Source organism: Rhinopithecus bieti, unplaced genomic scaffold (assembly GCF_001698545.2).
Source record: "Rhinopithecus bieti isolate Rb0 unplaced genomic scaffold, ASM169854v2 scaffold_76666, whole genome shotgun sequence".
In the NCBI taxonomy this organism is placed as follows: Eukaryota; Metazoa; Chordata; class Mammalia; order Primates; family Cercopithecidae; genus Rhinopithecus; species Rhinopithecus bieti.
This window is the reverse complement of record NW_016829831.1, coordinates 1,506,976-1,531,829: the sequence shown is the minus strand read 5'-3', so window position 1 is coordinate 1,531,829 and position 24,854 is coordinate 1,506,976. Positions and strand designations below refer to the sequence as shown.

General features: G+C 43.4%; 1 protein-coding gene and 1 long non-coding RNA gene across 6 annotated transcripts in view; one reads left to right on the top strand and one right to left on the bottom strand.

Annotated features, from left to right (window-relative positions):
• IL1R2 (interleukin 1 receptor type 2) overlaps nt 1–24,034 on the top strand; it is a 35,580-nt gene extending 11,546 nt beyond the window's left edge. For all 5 annotated transcript variants that reach the window (XM_017864942.1, XM_017864940.1, XM_017864939.1 and 2 more), the window contains exons 2-9: nt 4,028–4,155; nt 5,446–5,707; nt 11,625–11,805; nt 15,538–15,712; nt 18,014–18,076; nt 20,002–20,137; nt 21,594–21,736; nt 23,716–24,034. In XM_017864942.1, coding sequence (XP_017720431.1) covers nt 4,089–4,155; nt 5,446–5,707; nt 11,625–11,805; nt 15,538–15,712; nt 18,014–18,076; nt 20,002–20,137; nt 21,594–21,736; nt 23,716–23,882 — 1,194 coding nt within the window. In that variant the 5' untranslated portion in view covers nt 4,028–4,088 and the 3' untranslated portion in view covers nt 23,883–24,034. The remainder of the gene's footprint in view (nt 1–4,027; nt 4,156–5,445; nt 5,708–11,624; nt 11,806–15,537; nt 15,713–18,013; nt 18,077–20,001; nt 20,138–21,593; nt 21,737–23,715) is intronic.
• LOC108524093 (uncharacterized) lies at nt 417–4,025 on the bottom strand. The gene is made up of 3 exons (XR_001883975.1): nt 3,960–4,025; nt 3,399–3,564; nt 417–567 (listed from the first exon to the last, which is right to left on the bottom strand). It is a non-coding gene; the product is annotated as an uncharacterized LOC108524093 (long non-coding RNA).
• Nucleotides 24,035–24,854: the final 820 nt, after the last annotated feature.

Here is a 24,854-nt window from a genome sequence, read left to right as displayed (position 1 = left end):
AAAAAAAAAAAAAAAAAAAAAAAAAAAAAAAAGATAGAATTCTAACTCAAATACTTGGAAGGAGTTGCCCTTGAAATCTCTTTCTTCCAGTAAGAAGGTCAACTCAGATTCCAGCAGAAATGTAAGTTGTCTGTGATTTAAAAACTCATTTAAAGAAAGTAGGCTAGGAGAATAGTGTTTTGCTGCAAATTTCTGCAAAATAATTTGTTTTCCCCTCTGGGCCTGCCAAAATTTACTGTTTCCCACACTACAGCAATTTTGGTTCCAACCTTTTACTGAGGTTTTGATTGTTGAAAACTGTCACTACTATGTGTTTGTGGTTTACTTTTCTGCAGCCACTTCCTGAAGAAGTCATGGTAAAGCAGCTCTTTTGCCCGAGTCCAGGGAGAGAAACCAAGACAATTCCCTTGGCTAGAGATGGGGGTGGGGGTGCATGGGGCTGGCAGTTACTGGAGGAGGACAGCATTTAGGATTCATTCCATTGGAACAGGGTCCTTGTTGAACTACTTCTTCTCAGCCACCAGCCATATGATTTGAAGAAGAGAGTTAACTTGAAACTCACTTTACCTATAGAAAGGAGAGACTTCATTAGATTTCTCGAAGACTCTTCAGCTCCATAGCTCTGTGAAGCGTTAGCTACTGACTGATCCTGAATGGCACAGCCTGACTTTCTGGTGTCAAAGTAATTTTAAACATGGTTACAAACCCTCCCATAATTACCATAAGCCTGAACCTGAGAGAACGTGAGCATAGTGGGGTGCTTTCATCCGAGGGGAGGCTGCACGTCAGCTCCTGACTTTGAGTCAAAGTGACTTTTAGAGTCAACCAGCAGAAACTGTTTCCTTGAAATAGTTGAGTATCAGAAAGAAGACTGTGAGAACACAATGCCTAACAGTACCTGGCAGGGCTCCTTCCCCTGGGATCTTTTTATAAACTCTGGAAAAAGAATACATTGGGAATAGGCTCGGTGTGCGTGACAGAAAGCCTGGACACATAAAAAAGGTAGTCCAGGGTGGTGGCCGGCTTCATGAAGCCACCAAGGACTCAGGTTCCTCTCTTACTGCCCTATTGCATTCAGTGAGTGGTCTGTACCTTGTAGTTCACGATGGTGACCACAATCCAGCCACCATATCCACACTGAGCAGGAGGAAGGAAGATCAGTGGAGACCTCCCGGGGGGATCACATGACACTTCCACTCACATCTCATTGACCCACATTTTGTCACATGGTCACTTCATGTTGCAAAGGATGATGGGAAATGTCTTTGTGTCTAGAGGGTCATGTGCCCAGGTAAGATTTGGGGGTTCTATTATTGGGGATGCAGGGATGACAGATATTGGGAGAAGAAACTAGCAACATCTGCCATAGAAGGTGCATTTTCAAAGAGCAAGGGCTTTGGAATCACCAGTGCTGGGGTTAAATTTCAACGTCTGCTTACTAGCTGTAAGATCTCGGCCAGGCCTCTTAACCTCTTTGAACTCTTATAATACATCCTCTGTAAAATCAGCATGATACTCACTTTGTGGGGATAAAATACAAGAACGAATATTCAATATTTGGTACAATAGCTGTTGCTATTACACTAGTCCCTACAACACCAACTTTGACTTCATTTACTTATCCTGATACGTGGTATTGGTTAGCTACAGTGTATTTAATTCCTACTTCTTTCATGTCCTTACTGGAGCACTAGGGAGTCTGGCTTGGACCAGTATAGTTGGGGATGTGAGAAGCTAATGCATGTCTAAGGAGGACACAGCAGCTTGGTGGATGTTTATGTGACCTTCATCTGGCAAACCTGACAGTGTGGTGAGGGGTAAAGTCACAGGAACTATTTGTGCTTCAGAAACTTGTGAAGAATAGTATTGTGTGGAAACAGAGAGTTTAAGCGAGAAAGCTCCAGGCGAGATACAGAGCTAAGGGGAATATCTCAGGTTACCAGAACGGGGAGCTCAGACTGTAACTCTGAGTCTTTGGACTCAGGGTTCCCCACTCACGAGGGAGGGTTTCTGGAGTGCGAGGGTCGGTTCCTCAATGCCACCCTGGGTTTACTGCAAGTCATTTCCAGAGATATCTGTGCCAGGAGCAGGGAACAACTCAAGGAAAATGTGGCTGGGAATTTTTCCCCTGGATTCGTTCACAACTCCTGCCGTGGGAGGACTTTCAGTCATAAACATTCCCCGGTATGTTCTGGTGTGTGGGCCATGAGGGTTGTGAGCAAGATCAGGGCTCTGCCCCAAGGTTGTCACCATCCTTGTGGAGCCAGAAGAGTCAAGTATGGCAGCTGGCATGACCACTCCCACTTCCCGCCCTGCTGATGACTGGGTGGGGCGTTGACTTGCTGTGGTGAACGGAATGTGGGCCGACAGGAGTGAGCTAGTTCCCCGTGTGGCCTGGTGTGTGCTTTTGGCTGCATTGTTTCCATTTTCGCCATCCCCAAAGAGGATCATCTCCCAGGAAGCTTACTGGTCCAAGGAGGATGAGACACCCACAGAGCAGACTCGGACCCCATCTGCAGCTCAGAGCCAGGCCTAACCCAGCCTAGTTTAGGTTAACCAACTGCCATCTTTCCCACAGACTTGTGAGCAAGAGTGAATGACCGTTGTTTCACACCATTCAGTTCTGGGGTCGTTGGTTTGTTAAGCAGCGTCGTTGTGGCCGTGGTTAGCAGACACAGGGGACACTTGTGTTAGTGTGAGAAGGTCCTCAGGGAGACAAGGAGGGCATCTGACATTTCAGTCTTTGGGGGGACTGGGGGAGGAGTGCTTCATAAACTCGTATAAGCTATTTCTGTGTTGGATTTCATGTTGCTTTTCTCCCTGGGATGCTGTAGACCAGGGTGTTAGCAGGACATCGAATCCCTCGCGCAAGTCAGAATTGTATGTAAAATAGGAGCTAATCCATACGGGATATAGGGAAAATTCTCTGACAAGTGAAATACGAGGACCCTTGGGCTTCCAGTGATCCATTCACTCATTCATTCATTCATTCATTCATTCAAAAAATGGGAGTTAGGGATATAACTATGAATAAGATAAAGCAGGGTTCCGTCAATCAAAAAGTATCCAACAGTCTTAATAATTTAGAAGCTTATTTTGCCAAGGTTAAGGACAATCCCCAGGAGAAAAAACATGGAATCATAGAAAAAACAGTCTGTGGTCTGTGCCTTTCTCCAAAGATGATTTGGAGGGCTTCAATATGTAAAGGTTTTCCCCTATTGAAAAGCAGGCTGGAGGGGAGAGAGGGAGGGTGTGGTCATTACTGAATCCACATGTTGCAAGGGAAAAGAAACAGGTAGGGAATAGTCAGTTACATTCCCCTTGTACTCAGTAAATCTGCTCTTTACATGAGGTGAACACAGAGTGGCTACCTGTGGAGAGTTTTTAAAACCTTTTACCAGTAGCTGTCTGCTTAGGAACAGAAGGAAAAGCAGCTTCTTGTAGGACTCAGCTTTCAGCTTAAGTTTTTCCTTTTGGCAGAGTGAACTGGGGGTCCCAAGTCTTTATTGTCCTTTCACAGTCCTTCCATCCGTGGAGCCTGAATTCCGGAGAGGGGTGACAAGGCTGATGATGAATGCCGTAGAGAATGACAGGGAAGGAAAGGAAAACACCGAGTATTGGGATTAAATGTGGTGCAATTTTAGACAGGGAGGTGAGGGAGACCTCACCAAGAAAGTGAAGTCTGAGCAGAGAGGGCATGGGCAGTGGCCTTAGCTGAGGAAACAGCATCTCTGGCCAAGGGGCAGGAATGGCTAAGGCAGGTCTCTGCAGAGACAACAGCTTAGGGGGTGGAACCCCTCTGCCAAGCACGCCTCTAGGTGCTACAGGGATTTGACTTTAGACATGTTCAGTGAATATAGCTGCAGAGAAACAAATCCAAAAATTTTGAATTTTCTTCTTAAACAGAGTAGGCAAAACGGTTCCTATCATCCCGTGAAGCCTCCAGACCCCGCTCCTACCACATCTTCAAGGGATCCTCTCTGCAGGGTTCTTGTTTCCTGGTGACACCTCTTGTTTCCTCCCTTAGGCCACGTAGTGCTGGGCCGCAGTCCTCCACTTCCTGTGTCTTCCGGAAGTTGTCAGGAGCCATGTTCCGGTTGTACGTGTTGGTAATAGGAGTTTCTGCCTTCACCCTTCAGCCTGCGGCGCACACAGGTAAGAAGTAAAGCCTTCAGATGCAAAAAGACTTGCCTGCAGCTTCCCTGGGGAAAGCTGTTATCTGGTGAAGTTTTTTGTCAGAACTGCGGCTTCTCTGGGGAAAGCTGTTATCTAGCGAAGTTTTTTTTGTCAGAAAGCAAAGTGTGGGCCGAGCTCGGTGGCGCCCGGCTGTAATCTTAGTCCTTGAGAGCCCTAGGCGGGTGGATTGCTTGAGCCCAGGAGTTTGAGACCAGTCTGGGCAATACAGAGACCCACGTCTCCACATAAAAACAAAACAAAAAAAAAAAAACAGGCGGGGTGCGGTGGCTCACGCCTGTAATCCCAGCACTTTGGGAGGCCGAGGCAGGCGGGTCGCGAGGTCAGGATATCGAGACCATCCTCGTAAACACGGTGAAACCTCGTCTCTAGTAAAAAATACAAGAAAATTAGCCGGGCGTCCCAGCTTCTCGGGGGGCTGAGGCAGGAGAATGGCGTGAACCCGGGAAGCGGCAGAGCTTGCAGTGAGCGGAGATCGCGCCATTGCACTCCAGCCTGGGCGACAGAGCGAGACGCCGTCTCAAAAAAAAAAAAAAAAAAGAAAAGAAAAAAAAAAGAAAATTACTTGGGCGTGGTGGTGCGTTCCTGTAGTCCCGGCTACTCCGGAGGCTGAGGCGACAGGAGTGCTTGAGCCCAGGGAGGTTGAGGCTGCAGTGAGTGGAGACTGCATCACTCCACTCCAGCAGGGCAACAGAGTGAGACCCTGTCTCAAACAATAGTAATAATAAATAAAATAAAAAAGGAAAAATTAAAAAAAAAGAAAAAAGAAAAGCACAGTGCGAATGTGCTTGTCAAAGAGCAAACTGAAGAAGTGAAGTGTTTGCCCTTAACAAAGTTGCCTTTGGAGTTTAACCACACAATACGCCAGAACTAAGCTTTTACCGTCTGAACTCAGCTCAGATCTACTTTTAATGATGAGAAGTCAGCAAGTGAAAAATATGGCCATAGTTTTTAATCTTTAATTTTTTGTCACCATAGAAACCTGATTTAACTTTCTTCACAAATGTAAGTTGGAACGGATGGTAGCACTGAACTTGTTATTTGGAAATTTTGAAAGCATAATAATGGGGTAGGGAGGGAGTTTGATAGTACCCCAGGGTGTAGGTCATTTTGTTAGGGACAAATGACATCTTCCTCTAATGTGCTCCAGGTCTCCCTGCCAGAATCAGGATCTGTCCTGGGTCCGGGGAGGTTTTACGGTCTGAGCAAGTTTTGGACCCAAAGCCTGACCATGGGCTCTCTGTCCTTCAGGGGCTGCCAGAAGCTGCCGGTTTCGTGGGAGGCATTACAAGCGGGAGTTCAGGCTGGAAGGGGAGCCTGTGGCCCTGAGGTGCCCCCAGGTGCCCTACCGGTTGTGGGCCTCTGTCAGCCCCCACATCAACCTGACATGGCATAAAAATGACTCTGCTAGGATGGTCCCAGGAGAAGAGACACGGATGTGGGCCCAGGATGGTGTTCTGTGGCTTCTGCCAGCATTGCAGGAGGACTCTGGCACCTACGTCTGCACTACTAGGTAAGCCTCTCTGTGCAGTGCTGGGGAGGGGATCCTGGCAGGATGGAGGCTTGTGAGGGTCTTCAGTCATGATCTGGATCTCAGAATCCAGTGTACAAAATACAAATCCAGTGAATCCACATTGCATCCCCCTTGCTGTTCCTGACATACCTCCACAACCCTACAGGCTCATTCTCTCTCCGTTTAGTCTTTGCTCAAATGCCACCTCTTTGGAGACAACGTCCCTAGCCATTTTAGCTGACCCTTCCCTCTGTCACTCTCTCCTTACCCTGCTGTAGTTTCCTTGGGATAGAATTCTCCCATCTGACACATTTGTGTGTGTTACCGTATTTAATGTTCATCTACCCCATTAGAATGCAAACTCTGTGAGGGCAGGGACTTGGTCTATGTTGTTCACTGTTGAAGCTCATGGTAAGGAACCAAGAAATAGACATAGAATAGGATTTTACTCTGAATAGGATTTTAGAGCTGGGTAAGACCTTAGGATTAAATTAGTCCAACTGCTCGTTGTAAGGATGAGGGAACCAAGCTGGCTTGGAAAGTTCCCCAGGTGGTATGTGGTAGAGCTGACTCTGGAGCCCAAGTCTCCTGACCCTGGGTCCAGTCCTCCTCCCTCTTTGCCCTGTTGCTTTCTTCCCCTTTAACTGTAGAAAAATACACATAACAAAAAATTTATCATCTTAAACATTTTTTAGTGTACAGATCAGGGGACCATCACCACTATCCATCTCTAGGACTTTTTCATCCTCACAAACTGAAACTCTGAACCCATTAAACAATAACTCCCCTTTCCCTGTCTCTCCAGCCTCAGGCAACCACCATTCTGCTCTCTGACTCTGTGATTTTGACTACTCTAGGTACCTCGTTTAAATCCTTTAAGTGGAATCAGTCTTTCTGTGACTGAATTGTTTCACTTAGCATAATGTTTTCAAGGTTCGTTCATATTGTAGCATGAGTCAGAGTTTCCTTCCTTTATGAGGTGGAATATTATTATTCCGTTTTATGTATGTACCACATTTTGTTATCTATTTATCCATCCAGGGACACTTGGCTTGCTTCCTCCTTTCAGCTATTGTGAATCCAACAAGAACATGGATGTGAAGATATCTGTTCGAATCTCTGCTTTCAGTTCTTCTGGGTATAGACCCCAAAGAGGAACTACTGGATCATCTGTTAATTCTATATTTAATTTTGAGGAACTACCATACTGTTTTCCATAGTGGCTGTACCATTTTTCATTCCCACCAACAGTGCCCAAACTCAATTTCTCTACGTACTCACCAACACGTGTTATTTTCTGTTATTTTTGATAATAATCATCCTAATGGATATGAAGGGGTCTCTCATTGTGGCTTTGATTTCCATCTTCCTAATGATTAGTGATGCTGAGCATCTTTTTATGTGCTTATTAACCATCTGTGCATCTTCTCTGGAGATGTCTACTCAAGTCCTTTGCCCACTTTAAAAACTGAATTTTGCTGTTGTTGTTGAGTTGTAGGAGTTCTTTACATTTCCTGGTTATTAACCCCTTGCCTTATAAGACATATATTTAGAAATATTTTCTCCTGTTGTCTAGGTTGCATGTTCACTCTGTTCATCGTGTCATTTGTTACACAAAAGGTTTTAATTTTGATCAAGTTCAGTTTATTTTTTTTCTTTTATTGCCTGTTCTTTTAGTGTTAAGAAATCATTGCCCAATCCAATGTCATGAAGATTTTCTCCTTTGTTTTCTTCTAATAATTTTATAGTTTTAGATCTTAAGGGTTTTTTTTTTGTCAGTTGTTGTTGTTTTTTTGAGACGGATTCTCGCTCTGTCGCCCAGGCTGGAGTGCAGTGGCGTGATCTTGGCTCACTGCAAGCTCTGTCTCCTGGGTTCACGCCGTTCTCCTGCTTCAGCCTCCCGCATAGCTGGGACTACAGGTGCCCACCACCACGCCTGGCTAATTTTTTGTATTTTTAGTAGAGATAGAGGTTCACCGTGTTAGCCAGGATGGTCTCGATCTCCTGACCTCGTGATCCGCCCGCCTTGACCTCCCAAAGTGCTGGGATTACAGGCGCGAGCCACCACGCCTGGCCGTGTTTTGTTTTTTGATCCATTTTGAGTTAATTTTTGTATATGGTGTTAGGTAAGGGTCCAGTTTCATTGTTTTGCATGTGGATATCCAGTTTCTCCAGTACTATTTGCTGAAAAGACTGTCCTTTCCCCATTGAATGGTCTTGACATGTCCTACTGCTTCTTGATGGTTGAAGTTTTAGGCCTAGTGTTGGTGATCTTAAAAAGTTTCTTGGCTTTGTTCTTCTGAACTAAGACAACCCTCGGCTTGATTGGGAACTAGTGTTTTGGCCTCTCTCTTCAGCTGCTGCTTCTGTTCCTCCAAAGGCTCTGCTTGCTCCTTCCACCAGCTGGCTTCAGAGTCTCCAGATTTCATGAACTCATTTGACTTAAGAAGAACTGTATCCAGGAATATGTATATTTAGAAAAAGAACCAGAGAAGTGACGTTCTTAGCACAAAGGAATTACTGGTGAATGGAAAAAATTTCAGGTCACATCAGCCTCAGTCCTAGGCTGGGTGTGTGTGTGGCAGGGGATGTGGGCTGTGGGAGGAGATATGAGGTGGAGGGTGCCCTCTATGTGTGTGTGTGCGCATGTGTGTGCGTGTGTGAAATTGAGAATCTTTTCAAATCAAGCCCAGCTTGACACTACCATCCATATGCTTAGCCCCAACTATAAGCAATTGAACCTTGCCTAAAAAACAGGCAAATCATCTCCTATTCTTATGCTAGGAAAATGTGGATGTCTGGTTTTGCAATAGTTATAAATGCATGTTTCTTCTTTCTTTTTCACAGTAAAATTATAATTTTCTCTAATGAGCACTACTAGGAAAACTTCACAGTGTAGTAAGAAAACATGAAACCTGAAGTCAGAAAGACAGATGGGAATCTTAGCTCTCTCACTTCCTATCTGGTGGGACCTTGGGCTTATCACTTGACTTTTATGGGTGTTAGTTTTCTCCCCTGTAAAGAAGTTTGTTGAGAGGGTTATGTGAGATCACAGCATGTGAAGGAGGTAGCGTGGGACGTGCCATGGAAGGTGGTCAATATATACATAAGAATTCCCTGTCCTTCCCAAAAGGCAATCCTCATGACTACTGAAAGTGAGACTGTGCAAAAATCAGGGAGATGTGAGCTGAGTCGTGTTTGTCCTAAAGTTTGTTTTTACGATCAATTTTGTAGGAAAAAAAAGAGCAGAGATTGAGGGGTCAGGGGAAATCCCAGTATGTGTCCAACTTTCTTTGCATCATGGGAAGGTTTACCTGGCTGACCTCTAATACTCTTTGTCAACTGTAAGACTGGGGTTCTAATCGAGTGAGAATCACCAGCAGTTGCCATAATACTCTTTAGCATTGATAGTCACGAGGCAAGAGACTGCCCTGTTTCCATGATTGTTTAAGATCTTGTGAACTAGAACCCACATGGTGAGTCAGAGTAGGCAAGAATGCAAGCCATCAGAGAGGTCAGGATTTGAGCAGTTGCTGCCTGGGCCTCCTTGCTTGGTGTTCTGCAAATAAACACCTTACTTTGTATCACAGCAAAAAAAAAAAAAAAAAAAAAAGGAAGGAAGGAAGGAAGAAAGGAAGGAAGGAAGGAAGAAAGAGAAGGAAAAGAAAAAGAAAGAGTAGGCAGACTCTTTTACAGTATGCTGTTGTAACAAACAGCTCCCAAATCTCAGTGGCTTAAAATAACAACGGCTTATTTAACAGGTCTACTGTGGGTTTGCACACACTCAGGGACTCAGGCTGAAGGAGCAGTCACAGTTACTATTTCAAATGTTGTTGTTTGGTTGCTAGAGCAGAAGGAAGCCTGCTTTGGAGGGTCTCTCATGGCCGTTACAACTTTCATGTAGAAGGGTCACACATACAACTCGTGAGCTGGGAAGAGCCATATAACTGCACCCACCTATAGTGGGGATGAGGACATGTGGTACCCCATGTGCTCAGAATGGGGAGAACTGGGTCTCTTTGGTGAGCAACACTACTAATGACTGTCATACTTTTGCCATGGGGGTGCCACACTACATGGGGAGTGCAAGTGGTGATCAAATTGCCCCCCACCCTTCTCTTTCTTTTGAGTTATTTTCATGAAGTTTCTTGCTCAAGGGGAATTACCAGATCAATAATGTGAACAGCGTTGTGACTTTCAATATGTCTACTAAGCTTGGTTTCTGAAGATAGTGCTCTGATTTATGGGTTTTCCCAGAGCCTTGCTGGGCTTCCCATTTTGGTTTGACCTCTCTGTGGCTGTATAGCCCACTTAATTTCTGTACACCTAATTTTTTCATATAAAAATGATGTAATAGTAATTCCTACTTCATGGGGGCTGGACTATAAATGAAATAACATGTGCAAAGTTCACAGCACAGGGCCTGGCCTACATCTACTCCCTGTAGGCTACCTGCTGTGTGACTGTTATTCAAGTAGGCCCTGGTCTTTAGATTTGTCCTCAGCTGCCTTTATTCAACATGCAGTGAGATTATGCATTTTTCAAGGTGAGAGTTAACATTCTGTATTTCTTTATGCATAAAATATAATATTTGTTCATCTATTTTCCTTTTTTAAGCTAAATATAATACACATATTGGCCTCATATATTTAAATTAATTCTTTTTACTTTCAAGTGGTAAGCTTTTAACACATTTCTTTCACTTTTTGTTTTTTTTTTTTACATTTTGTTACTTGTTTGGATATGGATGGTTTAGATTTTGCTGTGCAACTAATTTTTACCCCTATATGTAAGACATCCTCATTTTCTATGTCAAAGTCTCATGTGTCTTAGGTAGCCAGAAATTTAGCTGAGATAATTATATTTGTATATTTTCTACTTAAAAGTAGTTTTAATTACTGTTTTCTGTCCTCTATCCATTTTCCCCAAGTTTCCAGAAAGGTTTTTCCTCTCCCCATTTTCCAGCTCTAAGGTCTTGATAGAATTATGGCATTAAAATAATGATTAGGCTAGTAAAATAATAATAATGATAAGAATAATAAAGCAAACTTACCAAGTTAATTTCCCCATGCAGTATTACAAAAATCTTTTATGGGTCTTATTAAGTTTCCAGCAGTTTTCTAAAACTAGACTTCAGTTGATAAATCATTCCCCCAAGGAGCAAAAGAAATATTCCTTTTTACGGAAACAGCAGTTCTTAGGAAACAATTTCTCCATGTGGATATGGTTTCCTGGATCATGAAGTTGGAGTATGCGGGGACTGGGCTCAAGGAGCTCCAGAACCTGGAAGGCATAAGCCCTTTTGAAGGGGACTTGGGGATTTCTTGATGAACCTTGGTGGCATTAGAATTGGGCTTGTAGACAGACCTTTGTGAAAAACACAGAACATGTTTTTTTCTGTACAATTATGTTATGACACTTTTTGCCCCCCAAGGGTTCAAAAAGATCAAGGACGGAAGTATTGCAATATAGATTTTCCTCGACTTACAATGGCGTAAATATCAATAAACCCATTGTAAGTTGGAAATAGTGTTGTCAGAAATGTACTTGATGCACTTAACTTACCAAGCATCACAACTTAGCCTAGCCTTCCTTAAATGGGCTGAGAACGCTTACATTAGCCTACTGCTGGGCAAAGTCATCTAACACAAAACCTATTTTGTAATAAAGTGTTGAATATCTCATGTGATTTATTGAATACTGTACTGAAATAGGGTTTCTATTGAATGCTTAATGTGTTGCAGCATTGTAAAGTCAAAAAATCCTAAGTTGAACCATCTTACATCAGGAAACAATCTGTACTAATCTGGAAAATGCAGATGCAGATTTTAATAGAATTGGGGAAATGATGCCTAATTTCATTTAGTTTACTTTTATTTTGCCTTCCTATTTATCTCTTTTTCTCCTTTTAAATCAGAAATGCCTCTTACTGTGACAAAGTGTCCATTGAGCTCAGAGTTTTTGAGAATACAGATGCTTCCCTGCCGTTCATCTCATACCCACAAATTTTAACCTTGTCAACCTCTGGGGTATTAGTGTGCCCTGACCTGAGTGAATTCACCCGTGACAAAACTGACGTGAAGATTCAATGGTACAAGGTACAGCTTTAAAAAATACCATTTTACTAAAATGTGTTTTCTTTTTTTATTAACCATATAGGAAAGACATAAAATATCTATTTTCTGAAGACAGTGCACACACACAAACACACACATGGTTTGCCATTCATATCTGTGAGTTCCACATCCTGGGAGTCAACCAACCTCGGATTGAAAGTATAAACAAATCAACAAATAAAATAACAATACAATACAAATAATACAAATAAGAAACCAATACAGTGCATCAACTACAGTCACGTGCTGCATGACAATGTTTCAGTCAACAATGGGCTGCATGTACAATGGTGGTCTTGTGAGATTACAATGGAGCTGAAAAATTTCTATTGCCTAGTGACGTCATAGCTATCTCAACATCATAGTGCAAAACATGGCCCTTTCTATGTTTAGGCATGTTTATATATACAAAAACTGACCACTGTGCTCCAATTGCCTACAATATTCAGGACAGTAACATGCTGTGCAGGTTTGTCACCCAGGAGCAACAGGCTGAATCTTGTCACCTAGGTGTGTAGGAGGCTCTACCCTCTAGGCCTGTGCGAGTACTCCCTATGACGTTCACACAACAAAGAAATCACTTAACTTGTTTCTCAGAATTATCCCCATTGTTAAGCGACACATGACTGTATTTATATATGGCATTTATATTGTATTAGTAATCTACTAGTAATCTAGAGATGACTTAAAGTATGGGAGGATGTCCGTAGGTTATATGCACAGACGACACCATTTTATATAAACCACTTAAGCATCTGCGTTTTGGCACCTGTGGGGGATGTTTCCTGAAATTGATCCCCCAAAGAAACTGAAGGATGACTGTATTTTAAAGAATTTAAAAGGGCCATAATTAATATGTTTTATTAGTCCTTATATGGGTTGGGTAAAGGTGCTTGAAATAGTGATTTGTGAAGACAGAGTACATAACAGCTGAAGGAAATAACTTTTTACTGTAATTTGTCTATAAAAATGTAGAAAAAAGGTTACATAATAATTTTGTAGACATATTAAAGGAGTTTTTTAAAAAAGCACATGATGGCTGGGCACGGTGGCTCACACCTGTAATCCCAGCATTTTGGCAGGCTGAGGCAGGTAGATCACCTGAGGTCAGGAGTTCGAGACCAGGCTGGCCAACATGTTGAAACCCCATCTCTACTAAAAATACAAAAATTAGCCGGGCGTGGTGGTGGGTGCCAGTAATCCTGGCGACTTGGGAGGCTGAGGCAGGAGAATCGCTTGAACCCTGGAGGTGGAGGTTGCAGTGAGCCAAGATTGTGCCATTGCACTCCAGCCTGGGACACAGAGCGAGATTCCAACTCAAAAAAAAAAAAAAAAAAAAGCACATGATAACAAACTTTTTTGTTAAGGGAGTAAATATGGACACAATTTGCTCCCTTGTCTGGTTGAATAGATGTTATTTGATGTGCTCATTGCTCCTAGTGAGAACATCAGATCTTGCCATCAGCTATTGCTTATGTAGACCAGGGGTTGGAAAACTATGGCTAGGCCCTGGAATCAAGTTGTCTCCTGGATTTGAATGGCTCACAAGCCAAGGATAGTTATCGCTTTTTTAAATGTTGGAAAAAAAGGAAAAGAAGGATATTTTATGACGTGAAAACCACATAAAATTTAAATTTCAGGGTCATTAAATTAAGTCTCACTGGACACAGCCACATCCTCTTATCTAGGTACTGTCTGTAGCTACTTTTGCACGGCTTAGCTGTGATGGAGACCCTGCAGACTCCAAGGTCCAAAATACTTCCCATCTGGCCCTTTCCTGAAAATGCTGGTCAACTCCTGATAGAGACCCTAGATTGATACTGATAAGTACAGTTATTGGCTTAACCATTAATGGGAATTACGGCTTAGCTGTGATGGAGACCCTGCAGACTCCAAGGTCCAAAATACTTCCTATCTGGCCCTTTCCTGAAAACGTTGGTCAACTCCTGATAGAGACCCTAGATTGATACTGAAAAGTACAGTTTTTGGCTTAACCATTAATGGGAATTAACTCTTTAATCGACAACAGGTTAAGTGGTTGACTGGTATTGTAACTACAGGATCTCTATATAGGATATTGATTTAATATTAGAAACTTTGAAATGATTTTCTCAAAGTAGAGAAAAGTAGCCAGCATCTATGAATAAGCTGGCTGAGCTCTAGCATGCATTCTCTCTCTTTTTAATAGAGATAGGGTCTCACCATGTTGGCCAGGCTGGTCTCGAACTCCTGCGTTCAAGTAGTCCTCCCACCTCGGCTTCCCAAAGTGCTGAGATTATAGGTGCGAGCCATCAAGCCCAGCCTAGAATGCATTCTCTTTTGGTTTGGAAAAAGCATAAAGAGGACAAATGAAAGGTTTAACCGGGAGAGGAAAGAGCACAGGCTCTGGCGTCAATGGGTCTGGGTTTGAAACTCTGTTCCTTTTCTGATCTGTTGTGCAGCTTTGGCAGAGTGACTCCACCTCTCGTACCTGTTTCCTCTGTAAAGTGGCAATTAATAACTTTCACCACCTGGGATTGTTTCAAAGATTAAATGGAATAATGTGTATGAAGCACCCAGTGCAGTGCTTGACATATAAATGGTGCTCAATAAATGTGCATGGACAAAGATGTTATGGTGATGCTTAGTAATCTTTTTTCACTTCATAATAATCTACATATTACTGAGCATGTATTATATCCAAGCCTGTTCTAAACTCCCTTACATGCAACCCAGTGAATTAGGAACAGTAAATATCCCCCTTTTTTACAGATAAGGACCCATAAGGATGTTCTCAAGATCATACAGCCAGTAGTAGATGGTGAAGTCAAAACTCAAACCCAGGAGGCCAATTCCCATACACCACTGGAACGACTGTGGTGCTGGGTCCTATTTGGCATTTTTCATATTGGACTACTCATACTTAGATCAATGAAATATCTCCTTTTAATTAAATATGTTTTAAAGTCGTACTCCACGAGCCATGTGACAATTTCCATTTTATCTGTGTTCTCATTCAGAGTAGGACTCTGAAGTGACACAAGGTTATATTTGACTGTTGCAAACTTTGACTAAGCATGATTTTGAAAGCGATGTCCCTGAGAACATTGTGTGCTCATTAGGGTGTTTTTAGAAATTCCGTTCAGCTCTTTCTGTTTCCTGGAGGCCTTGATCTTGAGGATTTTGTTCTACAGAGACCCCAGAGAACCTTGTGTCCATATAAAAAGTGTGGATTCGTTTCCCCTATTTAGTTTTTCTTATAACAGAATTTTTTCTGTTGCTGACTCACAAAATTGAAATGCTTTTTAAAGTAATTACTGCAACGTCATCTCTTCTGAGCATTGTTGGTCAGCTTATCGTGACTATTTTTAGTGCTCTTCTGAGATACTTCCTAAGGCCTGAAGGTAGCAGTCAGGACATAAACATATTTGTATTTTAGATGACTTACTTTGTCAAAGAAGAGTTAGTCTCTTTTTTCTCCCATTGGGCCTAGACAGATACGCTCTAACTATTGTAGTTAACCAAATCTAGCAATTTTATTGGTTTTATATGTTAGCAAATTCCCTCCCCTAATAATACAGTCAAAAGGAGGCCCAAAGTACCAAATTGGCAAAGTAAATACCAGGGCAATTCTTGGATTGCAAACCCAACATTGGTTGATAATGATGATGCAATTCATAGCCTTTGAGATGTATATTGGTATAATGTCAACTTAAAAAAACATTTTCCCTTAAGGATTCTCTTCTTTTGGATAAAGACAATGAGAAATTTCTAAGTGTGAGGGGGACCACTCATTTACTGGTACATGATGTGGCCCTGGAAGATGCGGGCTATTACCGCTGTGTCCTGACGTTTGCCCATGAAGGCCAGCAATACAACATCACTAGGAGTATTGAGCTACGCATCAAGAGTAAGTACTTGCCATTGAGGCATCCATCTATCCTGGTTCAATAACAAGCATGCAGAGAACAAATGAGGGTGCACGTACAATTCCTTGCAGGTCTTTGAAATGAAGGATAAGGGAAAACAGATCCATCAAGTCTCCTGAAGCATCAGATTAATAAGACGTGTGTGATACTTTGAAAGGTATAAATCAGGGTGTTGATCTGAGGAAAGGTGAATGAATTGGGCAGTTCACAGGGTTGCAAGATGGAGGCTAAAACACACCACTCAAGAGAGTCAAGCAGTGGCTTCCTTGGAAGGTCTCCTTGGAAAGTGTCCTGTGAATCTTGGCACCTATAGGGCTAGAGGTCACCACATGCCATAACTTTATGTATAATTTTAGGATACTTAGATTTTATTGGGTATTCTAACCAGAGGGCCATGCCTTGAATATCCAGTGGAAATCGCTTTTTATTTGTCTTCCCTAAGGTGGATCTAGCTGCCCTTAATAGTGATATTTCAAATAGTCAGAGCTGCCATTGATTAAAATGAGTTTCATTTGAAAATGGTGTTTTGAGCAGTATTGGCTATTATTTCACATTTGTTCAACATTTACACCGTACCAACTGTGTGCTGGACATGGAGCCAGGTGTAACCATGTGTAAATCTTGGACTTTGCCTTGGAGAGTGGGCCACAATTCTTTGTTTTTTATACTGAATAATGAACACAACTGGGGTCTTTTGAGGGGATTTCAGAGAGCTTTGGAGACACACCAAGTTTAAATAATTGGTCTGTGAGGGGAAAAGATATCTTTCTCACAGAGAATCCAGAGATTCAGTTTCACCGCGTTCTTCCACGGACTGAAGTGTCCTGGTTGTGTTTGTTTAACAGTCCTGTAAGGATTCGTTCGTATCAGCTCCTTGTTCCTGGACAAGCCAGTGACTGAGGCCTCCCCAGCGTTTCCTTGGACCGGCACGGTCCTGTCTCTGCGATACTGCGCAGGAACACTAGGGGGCAGCCGCCCTACATGCTTTCTGTGTTGTGATCCTCAGTGGCTCTCAAGGGGTGGCCAGCAGGGCCGCACCACCTGGGTACTCAACAGACATGCAAATCTCGGGTTCCGTGCAGACCTACTGATTGAAACTGGAGTCTGGGGGCTACCATCTGTGTCTCACAAGCCCCCAGGTGATGCTGGGGACCCTCAAGTCTAAGAAGCACTGAGATCCTGGAGGCTTCTTTCTCTCCCTGGATGCCCCAGCTCCACAGGGCAGCGTGAGACTCTGAGGGGAGGAAAAGGCATCTGGCCGTGGTCGAGAAGCCGTCTGCCCCTCGGGCTGTCCTGCCATGCTGTCTAATGTGTACTCATGTCAGGATTTCAAATGCTGTTTAGTGAAAGTGAGGATGATGAGACCCGTCGTGGAGACAGCTCACAGCCCTCACCCCCCAGGTGTCCGTTTTGCTTATTTTTGAGGCGGAGTTTCGCTCTGTCACTCAGGCTGGAGTGCAGTGGCATGATCATGGCTCACTTCAACCTCTACCTCCCAGGTTCAAGCGATTCTCCTGCCTCAGCCTCCTGAGTAGCTGGGATGACAGGCGTGTGCCACCACGCCCGGCTAATTTTCGTATTTTTAGTAGAGACGAGGTTTCACCATGTTGGTCAGGCTGGTCTCGTACTCCTGACCTCGTGATCCACCCTCCTCGGCCTCCCAAAGTGCTAGGATTACAGGCGTGAGCCTCCGCGCCCGGCTGCCTGGTTTCTTTACATTGGCTCTAATCCCTTGGAGATCCACTTCTGCCTCGCTAAAGAGTTTATCTCTTCAATTAGCAAGACTTCTGTGGCCGAGGTCAGGTTACACACTAGTCATCCAAATAGGTGGTTCTTGAGCCCTGTGCCTTTTCTAGAAAACTGAATCTTGAGTATTTTGTGGCAGGCACTTTGGAGAGGTGGAGAAGATATTTTAGGTCAGATCGAGTTTCGGGGAAATCCTATCTCGTGGACCTTGTAAACATGACTCTTAAGATTGTGTTCAGGAAGTCTGGGAGGGAAATGGTTAATTGTTTATCATAGAGCAAGGACCAAAGACCTCCTGTCAGCGGAATGTGTGTTTAGCTGTGGCCTCTTCCAGTAATCTCTCTGCTGGGAAGTCATTGGCCAGGGATGCTCGATTTTGTAGAGAGCCTGTTTCCTTTGCCAGACAAAGGCTGACTCTCATAATGACTGACCGTACTGGAAAGGGTAACTTAGTTGATTAGCCAAACAATGACTTGAACCACAGCATCAGATGAAGCCTTTCCTAATGGAATCTCTTTTCCTTACATCTCTCTCAGAAAAAAAAGAGGAGACCATTCCTGTGATCATTTCCCCCCTCAAGACCATATCGGCTTCTCTGGGTAAGGCCCGCGAGGACCATTCCATGCACCTGTGGGGTGCAGGGGGCTTGGAACCCTCGTGTCTGCTGACCATATCTGGGTGCAATGTGCCTGGGTGGAGACCTGAGAACTCTAGTATGTGAGGCTGGAATAACAAATGTGAGGGAATATTTCCCTTTGGCCAGTTTCATTAGAAATGGCATAATCTGAAAACAGGTATACTTTGCTTCATGCAAAGCCCACCTGTAAAAATATGAATGTGAAAATCTGAATGTTCTGGCAGCAGTTATCAACTGCATGAGAAGATGAACAGCACGAACCCCAGGCAGAGCCAGCACCCTCAGTGTATTTAAAATAATTCACATCACCAAAACTTGGCTGGCGCTCTGCCTCTCTCTAAGACTCCATTTGTAAAGTGGGTTCAGCTGTGGTCAGTTTCTTGTTGCCAGAAGAGCTGGCAGGCTGCTTGAATGGTGCTATGAAAATGACCAGTGGGGCTTTCTGCTTTTCACCCCATGTGTGCAGTCCATCCTGGCCAGCACAGGTCCACACTAGTGGCCAGTGAGGGTACGTAAGTGTACTGTACTAACAACCTACTGATGCTAGTGGTGGGGAGGAATTGATGTTTATTGAGCATCTACTATGTTCAGTGGGATCCCATTCAATCTCAACATAGATCCTGTAGGTTTTATTTCCTCAATTTTCCAAAAGGAAAAAGCCACCCAGGGCATCACAGTGGCTCAGTGGAGGCCAAAGGGCCACCCTCAGAGTCAGGCAGGAGTTCAGATTCACGTCTGTGTACCTATAAAGCCTGTACCCTTTTATGAGTTTGTTTCTGGGTAACGTTTCTGTAGGTCTGATACTCATTTATGAAACCCTGGCTGCAGAGTCTTTTAAAAAACAATTTATTTGCTTTTTCCTTTTGTTTAGTGTTGGTTTAAATTTTAAATTTGAATTGGAGGCCATAGAGGAGGCGGGCTTTTGTGCAGTTGCTGGGACTGCTGGCTGGCACTTGGGTTGCCGCTGCCACAGAGCAGTCCCCATGGCTGCAGCTCTAGGAACAACCACCTGGAAATCTGGGGCAGTGGGCACACTGGGTGATACCTACTGGAGCCCCAGTGTTCTGGCTCCCTGGGGCTTCCCAGCCAAGTTCCCAGGCCCAGTTCCCAATCAGTTGCTTTGAACGCACTGGAATGGGTGGTGGGGCCACGTGACACTGATTAGTAGGTTGTTATGGCTGAGGAAGATCTTTTAAGGTCATAGGATGGAGAAGGGCTGGCATTCTCAAGCCATGGTGGGGCCAGGTGCATTAAAAGACACACCACAGGGAGGCATATCACCCACAAGGAAAAAACAAGTGAGAAGGATTTCTTCTTCTTTTCCTTCTACTCTTCTTTGGTGAATGAAAAAGAAAAATAATTTCCTATGATTGAGGCAGGGGGGCCTACTACATCACCCTGCACAACTGCAGAGGGCGCCATCTATAGAAAATAGAGTGTTTTTAAGAAGGGTTGATCCCCAGTCAGAGTCATCTGGGAATGGAGGGTTCCCAGGAGAAACATTAGAGCCAAGACCAGCCTCGGGCAAAGAGAAAGAATCCACACATTGATCTGGATTGTCTGAGGTAACTGAAGTGAGTGGCGGAGGAAGTTGGCTTGAATTTAGCATGCCCCCTGGGAGCGCAGGGGCCCTGGCGAAGCCATTTAACTTCAGGTGCCTCTTGGTTTTTGCCTGCCATGAAGACCAGTTGTAGGAACCAGAGGCACTTTGTGAACAGTGAAGCTCTGTGTGAACAGAATCATTTGAGAAAACTAAATTTTCCACTAAGGAAAGAATTGGCTGGTGAGGGGTGTTTGAGAAGCCGAGGAGAGACTCAGGGCTCAGATTTACTGATGGATGAGACGTGCTGGTTCTGCTGTTGACATGCTGTGCCTTGCTGTCCACAGGGTCAAGACTGACAATCCCCTGTAAGGTGTTTCTGGGAACCGGCACGCCCTTAACCACCATGCTGTGGTGGACGGCCAATGACACCCACATTGAGAGCGCCTACCCCGGAGGCCGCGTGACCGAGGGGCCACGCCAGTAAGTGGGCCAGGGTCTTCTGTCGAGACCTCTGTGGGTTTCACTCTTCCTTTTGGAGACAGTTATCACTATGACCCACATACCACTTTAAAAGTAACTTTTTGTGATTCCAAATTGTTGGATGTTTAGAATTTAAAAAATTGAGTTTTGCTAAAAATCATCTTGAGAATCAAACCTTCTCTGTAAATACTTAAAAGTCGAGTTGTAGTTGACATGCTGGTATTGATGTTGCATTTTGTAGCTGTTTAATTAAACATTGATCCTTTTATTTTTACAAGTTAAAAAAGTATTTTGGAGTTAATACCTTTCCATTTTCCACTCTGCAACCTGACTGTCAAACATTTTCATAAACCCTTAAAAAGACCCCAAGACGCAGCCACAGGATCTGTAGTGCCTCTTCTGATTCTCAGGGGGCTGTGGGCTGCCACACTCTCTGAGGAAGGTTGATAATAAAAGGAAGAAAGAATTCAGGTCTCACGAGCAGTCATCTCTAGAAAATGTTTTCTCACTCTGAGACTAGAACAATCAGACCTTTTGTAAATGGGAACTCGTTGCCTATGAGGGAGACCATTCAACGTTCCAAATTGTAAGGTATTTTTAAAATCACAGTTTTGATACTTTGAATTAGCCTGAGCTTTTGCTTGCCAAATGGTCGTGTTGTGTTTTTTGAAAAAGACTTATCACAAAAGATCTTTCTGGATGTAATTTAGTGGATAAAAGCTATGTGTGGTTAGCACAATCATGTGCTTGCAAGTTCTCATTGCGAAAGACCTGGCCACAACTAAATGCCCATCTCAGCTTACTCATACGATCCATTTGCTTAAAGGAACCTATATTCCCCTACAAATAAAAGAAAATATTCCTAGTAGATCCACTCATCCATGTTTTTATTCATACTAACAGATAGTAGTGAGGTGTCTACAAATTTCTCTAACACTATAAATGGCAGCTCTCCTGGCCTGAGCCATTCCCCTGGGCTGTCTGCAGGTTTCCAGAGTGAGAGTCAGCAGTAGAGATGAGAAGAGATGGCACCATTGAGGGCTGGAGTCCTGGAAACTCCCTGCCCTTCAATATGCAAGTGATTTAATGGTGAGGGACTCAAGTTTCCTCAAAGTAGACGTTTCTGTTCCCACGACTGTGTTTTTTTTTTTTGTTGTTGTTGTTGTTGTTCATTCAGGGACTTAGAAGATGAACTTCCCCATTATCTAACCCTGTAGTGTAACAACTGCTTGATACCAGTGACCATCAACTTCAGTGACGCTCAGGCCTTCAGGAACAGGCTTAGAAACTGTCCCAAATGAATAACAAGTATGGTGGCAAGAGCTCCTAATTTATGCAACTTGAAAACAATAAAAGCGCAATGGGTGCTTCTAATGGAGAGTGTTTAGATGCCTACATTGTGAAAGACAAGCTTGCCTTTGATACAACATATTTAAGTGAATGTTTTCTAACTCAGGGAATATTCAGAAAATAATGAGAACTACATTGAAGTGCCATTGATTTTTGATCCTGTCACAAGAGAGGATTTGAACATGGATTTTAAATGTGTTGTCCGTAATACCCTGGGTTTTCAGACACTGCGCACCACAGTCAAGGAAGGTATGTATGTATTTTGGGGAGCACTACAGGAGAATATAACATGTTGAATGTTCCGTGAATACTAGACAAAGCTACTTGTTCTCCAAATGATTCCATAGAGATTCCCTCGCATTGGCTGCTAGTGGAGAGCTGAAAAGAAACCTCCAATTTTAAAGATTTTGGTAGCGTGGAGGATGAACTTCGGGAGATTATACTCAAATGAAAAATTTAAATAGCAAGCTGATGTTTGAAAAGCAGATGAAATGGTTCTACAGTAAACTTCGAAACACTCTGTCTGCATGTGGCTCTGCCTTGGGTCACTGATCGCCTGTCTTTGCATGGCCTCTAGAGGAGGCTGGATTGTTCTTTATCCTGAAGATGAGAAATTTCATCCTCCAAGAGCTGAGAATTGGGAGCTACCCAGGGTTCAGGGCAGCTTTAGGGTCAAAGTCATTGTATGACCAGAAATAGGTACAAGGCTACAGCCAAATCAACCCAGCGTTCATTTAAGGACATTCAAAAAGAAGAAGAGGAAAACCCACATTATCATTTTTGATTAAACTGATTTCATATCAGTGTTTAATTGTTGAGCAGGAAGGGGAGGTGCCTTTAATGTAGTCTCTGTTGACAGCCTGAAACTAACGGCAGGCAAGCCAAAGTGATTCCCATCTGAAATCTCAGTGATGCCTCTTGGACAATCATACAGCAATAACATAAATACAAATTGCTCCAGGTCTCCATGTTTTGCTGGGGAGGCAGCGACAGACACAGTGTAAACCGGAAAGCTAATGATGTGTTCCAGCCTCAGGGCAGAGAATGGCACCCAACGCAACTTTCCTTCAACTGTGCGCTGTGCACCACCAGCCTTACACTCACCTGAGCCACTGGTTACAAACACAGATCTCTGGACTTACTCCAGATCCACCCTGTCAAATTCTCCTAGGGAGAGGCTGCAGCCTGTGACTCAACAAGCTCTTTTCACAGTGAAGTTTGAGAATGAGGGCACACATGGGAAGGGTGGCGTTTCAGATCATTTCCAGATGAGCAGGCTGGGAGAGAGATGGTGGTTGTACACATTTACCCACAAAAATCAGAATGTTCCCTCTCGGGGTCAGATTAGTGAGCCAAAGGAACCTGTGGTTTGTCTGGCCCTCATGCTGGGAACCTTTAAAATTTTCCATAACATGAGCCTTGTCACTGCATGTGGCTGGCCGTGACTGATCCAGGGAACACAGGCTGAAAGTCTTTCACCAGGACTGAGAGGTGTATTCAAACAGCTGCCCAGAAAATTACAGTGGAACTTACTTCTAATCTTTGTGGGGTTTTAAGATGTGAGAATTCTCTGGAGCAACAGGCTGAGGTCATGTCGATTCCTGGATGACTAAACAGATTGTGGTAAATAATAGCTTAAAAATGCAGGATTCCAGTCTCATCAACAGTGTGTCTGATAACACTCTGTTTTCACATTTGCTTTTTAACTTTTTGTTCAGAGTCTCTTCCTGTATTTTCATAACACAGAGACGCCAAGGAGCAGAACATAAAATATCTGGACCCAAGCAATCATGTTGGCCCCTACAGCTCCATTATTCAAAATTTATTTTCCTTTGCTACTTCCTTTGATCCTCATGACACCCATACTCATTGGAAAAGGTCAGATTGTTCCTGGCTCTGTCACAGTTGGGCGAATGAGACATAAACAGGCAGCATCTTAAACGTACAGTGTCCCACTGTCGGAACAAAGTTAACCCTCAGCACTTGCCCACTTACCCTATGATGTTTCTAACAGATTTTGCCCTATCTCACTTGTTTCTCTAATCCACAGACATCATTCTCAAATATCCTCCATGTTTTTGTGAGGGATGTGCTTTCTGAAAATCAATGCACATTTATCAAGAAAAACACACTCCAATTTCGTTCTTGTCCTGTACACCTGCATTGCCCTGTCTTCTTGTACAGTGAGAGACTGTTCAGCTCCTGATGTGACTCTGTTCTTCCCACAGCCTCCTCCACGTTCTCCTGGGGCATTGTGCTGGCCCCACTTGCACTGGCCTTCTTGGTTTTAGGGGGAATATGGATGCACAGACGGTGCAAACACAGAACTGGAAAAGCCGATGGTCTGACTGTGCTACGGCCTCGTCATCAAGATTTTCAATCCTATCCCAAGTAAAATAAACAGAATGAAATAATTCAAACACAAACTCCATATGTCCTCTCTTATGGAAGTGGCTGTGTCTTTTTGAGGGTCTCTGTTCTTTGCCTCAGTTGTTTACCAAAGGCTCCATATTTATAGTGGCTTTGTAGTAAAGGACTGAAGTCTTATATTCTGTTTTTTGTTTTTTTTTTTCTAAAAATCAGTGACAGGAGTAGATGTGCCTGTGAGTGGGTGTGAGTAGCTGTCTGCTGCTTGTGACCTATTTAACAGAATGAAGTGCTCTGAGGCCTGCATGAGAGTGGAAAACATCTGCATGAGTTTTGACATTCATTCAACAAAAACATATTATGCGTCTATTTTGACTAGACTGTATGGGAGGTGTTGTAGATACAGTGATGGTTAAGACATGGTTTGCCTTTCAGGAAGCTAGTTGTTCATTCTGAGACCAAAAAGGATAAATCAGAAGAATCAGCAAGAATTGGTGAACTTTTTTGAAAGGGCTATCCAAAAAACAGCAATTTACAATACACACATTGGAATGTATTAGTGAACTGAGCATTAGATCCAACTTCGTAACAACATGTCTGAAAATAGAAGGAAGGGCATTGAGATAATTGTAGACAAATGGAAAAAAATGTAACCAGACCCTCTTTCATATCATATACCAAAAATAAAATCCAGATAGATAAATGAGTTCAATTAAAAAGTAAAACAAAACAAAACTCAGCACAGCTGGCGACTCCACCTTTCAGTCTCCGTTCAAATGTGACCTTCCCGGAGGCCTTTCTAAAGCAGCGCCTCCTTCCTTCCTCTCCGTCCCCTCACCCTGTTTTGTACCATGGTAGCTTTTATCACCACCAGACCTTCCAGTATAGATTTGCTTGTTGATATTCAATTTGTGTTTCCCACCCAAACAGAAGACCCATGAGGGCAGAGAGATTATTTTGATCCCAGCTGTATTTCCAGTGCCTCAAAGCAGGCATTTAA